Source organism: Rhagoletis pomonella, unplaced genomic scaffold (genome assembly GCF_013731165.1).
Source record: "Rhagoletis pomonella isolate Grant_MI unplaced genomic scaffold, Rhpom_1.0 Rhpom_scaffold_00004, whole genome shotgun sequence".
Lineage (NCBI taxonomy): Eukaryota > Metazoa > Arthropoda > Insecta > Diptera > Tephritidae > Rhagoletis > Rhagoletis pomonella.
The window spans coordinates 22390337-22395251 of record NW_023458558.1 but is presented as its reverse complement, the minus strand read 5'-3'; the positions used below and the strand labels follow the sequence as shown (position 1 = coordinate 22395251).

Genomic DNA, 4915 nt, shown 5'->3' with positions numbered 1-4915 from the left:
GAAAATGGGCGAAATCGGACTGTAACCACGCCCACTTCCCACATAACGGTAGTTTCCAGAAATACGAAAACTGCGATATTTTAGTAACTACTGGAGATTATGCACTCAAACTTGATATTTACAATAATTTTCAGACGAAAAATAAGAATATTATAAATTTTTGGGAAAGTGGGCGTGGCACCGCCCACTTATGATCACATATATGTATCTCGGTAGGCGTTATACCAATTTGTACCAAACTCGGTATGGTTATTGTGCTTGGCACATAAAAGCAAAACGTTGAAAATTATTGAAATCTGACATATCTTAAAAAATACAAGGTTTATTAGCATCCTTTAATAGCTCTGCTTGCATTTTCCATGTTAGTTTTTTATTCACTTGTAAAATTTCAAATTTGTCAAATTGCGCCTTCGATATATTCTTTTGGTATGCAATCTACCAGTGCTTGTCATTCCGTTAATGAAGAATATACCATAAAGAAGATTTTTTAGCAAGGCGCTATAGGAAGACTCAGTATTCGCTTCCAAGAGTGTAAATAAATTGACTGATATCCTACGTAAATATTTCAAACTGAAACTGCTAGAAACACGTTATTTACATTGTGTTGTTGTTGTCGTTCGTTGTTGTTGTTGTAGCATACAGGTTCCCCAAAGAGTTTTTGGGTAGTGTTGCTGGAGTGACAGTCCTTGGCCAAATATAAATCTGGGTCGTTCTGGTTACGTAGACCCGACCATCGTGGGAACGCAAAAGGCAAAAATTTGGCAGTAATCGATGGACACGATGTAAATTCTTTTTTTTTTTTTTAGAATAAAGGAATTTACATCGTGTCCATCGATTTAGTGCCAATTTTTTGCCGCAAAAGGGTTGGCTAAAAAATACTGGCCAGGATATTTTTAATTAAATATTCAAAAATAATTTTTTTTTTCAATTTTGCACTCATTTGTTTAATGAACAAATTACATATGTATATCGCTAGCTTGGAGTGAAATGAGCCAAGTCCACTTTTTATGAAAGCTCATATTTTGATATAGTAAGCAAGAGAAATTAAAAATACATTGTTTTGTTAAGGATACAAGTTCTTTTGTTTCATTTATTCTCATTTTGTACACAATGAAAGGAAAATTTTATAAGTCAAAAAGTAGCAGCGAAAGTTAATTAAGCCAAAGTAGAACGAAATTTTTTAATAAAGCTCGAATCCCTCTAATTTTTATGGAGTTTTGGTTTGCTTTAAAACTGAAAAAGGTTTATTCAAAGCTTGGCGAAATACTTGAAGACAATGGCTATAAAAACTGTTTTCCTCTCCTGCAAAATATTTAAAATGGGACTTGACAACTTTTCACTCTAAGCTAGAGATATACTAATCGATAGCATAAAGCCTATAGAATGTGTCAAACAGATGAGTGAAAATTACTACTATTATATAGGTATATAGGTAAGTCAGGAAGAAATAGACAACCCAACGTTTTCACATTCTATAAGCTTAATACTTTCGATTGGTACATAGTTAATTTCTTCATTTTCAAACATCTCGACTCCTGCGCCATCTATCGCATTGATTCTTCTTTCGTAGTGCATTGTAATGGGGTTCTGAGCCAACTGTGAAGTTTCAAGCAAGTTAAGTAAAAGCTTGTAAAAATATTCTGACAAAGATTTTTTCAGCCATCCCACTCGCGAAGTATTTCCTAACACGTTAAATTTCATACAAAATAGATTTCCTCCATTAAACAATCAGCCTTATAGCCAACTGCATGTGAATAAATCGCACCCATCATTTAACAGGCAAAATACAAATTGGGAAATTTTTAAGAATATTTGTTAACACGAAATTCGCGATAAGGCCGATTAATTATAAGGTATTTTCTGACGATCGTACTTAACATGGATTACGTTTTAGCAGATTTCAAGTATGTTAGTATAATACATGATTGTCTAAAATGTTCAGCATTTTCAAACCCAATATTCTTCGCACCTATTCTGTCCGAGTTTATGGTAGGCATCTGTGTAGTACATTTAAAAGATTTCTGTTTTAAAACTAAATTTTTAATGGGGCTTAATCACAAGCCGTATGTACAGTGTAGGCACGAACAATAAACAACAATTTTCTTAAATATTATATGTATGTATATGAATGTACGTATACATATTTGCACATAGTCAGGGCAATCACTGGATCCATCGTAGTCCGATTTTTCATGAAATCTACGAAAATGTTATCACTGAACGCGAGTACTACGAACGTAGCAAATAATTTGAATGCTACGTTCGTAGGATTTCGGACTGTGATCGCATTTTTGTATATTTCGCGAAAATCGGACTACGATGTATTCAGCGATAGCCCAGCATAGCTTTCTAGAGTCAAGACCAATATAGCTAAACGTAAAACTTAGGCATCTTCCAATATTTGTCGCTCAAGGTCGGTGCCCTCGTATATACTCTGCTTGCGCATAGCTTCCTGTAATTGTTGATACTCAAAGCGCTTTTTTGACCATTGATACCTTCAAGGGGATATGGGAATGAATAAATTGCACGCAATGAGCTGTATTAAATAAAGTTTAGCCATACATACCTGCAAACCAGCCAATAGGTAAGTGTGCCAGTAAAAAAGCAGCCAAAACCAACATGCGTCGAAAGTCGAGTGCGGGACGTGCCAAGGAATGTCGCTACGCCTATCGCTACTCCTCCACCAATCCCGTATAGAAAGCTGTTACGAAAGCAGGGAATCTGCGAAACGTCACGGCCAAAGACGTGTAGCTGCTGCAAATCAAGATAAAATAGTTTGATTTAAATTGCTAGCTAAGGTAAAAAAGTGCTTACTCTCCGTGGAACTTCTTCCTCTCCACTCAGTCTGCTTTCATCCATTTTTTTACACCAAATTTGTAAAATAAATAAAAGTTCGCTTTACAATTGTACAACAAATTTGTATAAACAGCTGTTCGGCTAACTCTACACCGGTACGAACAGCTGTGAGAAGGCAATGCAGTGTACCCAATTGTGTGTGGAGAGTTTGCATTAAATGAGTGATGGCATCCGAGAAAACACGTTTTAAAAGAAAACTGTAAAAATAAGTTTTATTCGCGCTGAACGGAGAATTCAAAAGTTAAAATAAGCTCCTTTATGTAATAATTCACCCTTTCAATTTATATATTGGCTCTTCATTCAAGCAATTTATTGTGCTGCAGTGAGCTCCACTGCAAAATTTTTTTTGTTCCACATTTCATGTGGATGCTGTTTGTATGGACATGTGGTAGCACTCTAGACTTCAAACCTGTTTGACGTTTACTTATTAAGGAAACGGTTATGATATATTTATTTCCGGGAATTGCAAATTATCATCAATTGATGAGTTTTTACATAAAAATATCCGTTTATATAACCAACGACAGTAAGAACAATTTCAAAACAGTTCCAGGTATATTAGTTCAGTGGCAGTTCTTGATTTATGAGTAGTGCTTACAAGAATTAAACGAAAATCGGCAACCTTTCGCTTTATGTAAAAAAACAGAATTTAAAAACTTGCAATACTTACAGTACTTCCAAAACTTTCCTAAAACGGAATACAATATTTAGGTAAAGTACGTTATTTAGACAGCGGAATATAGATAAATGACTGCTCATATATGTAAAAACATGGGTGTTTCCTTTTTTAAAATACCGCAAAATGAAAATAAATACGTGTAGCTGAAATAAAAGCTTTCAGTTTAGAGTCCGATCAACATCCGCATCGGTAAGTATCGCATCGGCATCTGCCGTTTTTGGTCGATTCTTTCTAGTTTTTCCGCACTTCACTCCATGTTAATTATTTTTTACTTTTTTAATGCCTTTAAAGTTTAAAATATTAATGCATCTGAGTTTAAACTTTAAACTATTAATGAATCTTTGTTCTCATGTGACGTACGGCGGCGAGAATGTAAATAGGGAAGCCACATTTTAGCAAGTTTTGGCTATTTTTCCTTGTTTAAAAAAATTGCATTATTTTTTATGAAAATATAGCTTACTATCTAAACAAAACCCTTTAAATCAAAATTTCAGAACATGTATAAAATTTCGACGAATCTTAACAAATGTTCATCAAAATTTGAAACTGTTTAATCAGATTTTTCAGAATTTTTTTAAGTACGCAGTGTTTTAAATTTAATTATAATAAAGTAAAAGTTTAAAGTAGGTAGGACTTATCGTTGATTTTTGGTAATTTTTTACTCACGCATTTTCTTCCATACAAAGTATGTATGTCTTTCATCGTGATTTTAAAATCTACGGTAACTGTTTATTAACAAACTATATTGAAAACACATTTTTTTTGTTCCAAATGAACTATTTATTTTACATTGAATAAGAAAAGTCTATGGAACAAAGTATTGCAATTAGAGTTCGACCGTTTAATCAGCATCAGCATCGGCTAGTATCGGCCGAAAGAATCGGCATCGGTCGTTTTTGGCCGATTCATAGCCGATTCCTTTTATTTTTTTCGCAATTTTAACAAATGTTCATCAAAGTTTGAAACCGTTTAATCCGTTTTTTTTAGAATTTTTTGAGTACGCAGTTTTTTTAAATTTTAGTATAATAAAGTGCAGGTCTGAAGTAGTTAGGTAAGTGTTGATTTTTGACAATTTTTTGTTCACGCATTTTCTTCCAAACAAAGTATGTTCGATTTTTTTTTTTGTATGGACAAAATCCGCCACAAAACAAAAAAGTACAAAAACCAATAGTAAGTCCCAGTTACTTAAAATTTGCACTTCATTAAAATAAATTGAATGGGCTACAAAACTGCATACTCAGAATGTTTAAAGAAAAATTTTGAAATTTTTACTAACATGGTTTTTGTTAGAAAACGAGCTACACTTTCATAAAAAAAAATAAGAAACATTAAATAAACGAAAGGAAAATAGCCAAAGAATGCGAAAATGTCTTTTCTGTA

General features: G+C 33.3%; 1 protein-coding gene across 2 annotated transcripts; it reads right to left on the bottom strand.

The window, feature by feature from the left end:
* Positions 1-2028: 2028 nt before the first annotated feature.
* Positions 2029-2936, bottom strand: LOC118737251 (cytochrome c oxidase assembly protein COX20, mitochondrial). Of its 2 annotated transcripts, none has more exons than XM_036467644.1 (3): positions 2815-2936; positions 2567-2754; positions 2029-2495 (listed from the first exon to the last, which is right to left on the bottom strand). In XM_036467644.1, exons 1-3 carry the CDS (start codon positions 2857-2859, stop codon positions 2384-2386), a joined length of 345 nt encoding a protein of 114 aa, XP_036323537.1. In that variant the 5' UTR covers positions 2860-2936; the 3' UTR covers positions 2029-2383. The 2 variants fall into 2 exon arrangements, with proteins under 2 accessions (XP_036323537.1, XP_036323538.1); XM_036467645.1 differs by having other exon boundaries at positions 2567-2751; positions 2815-2921.
* Positions 2937-4915: the final 1979 nt, after the last annotated feature.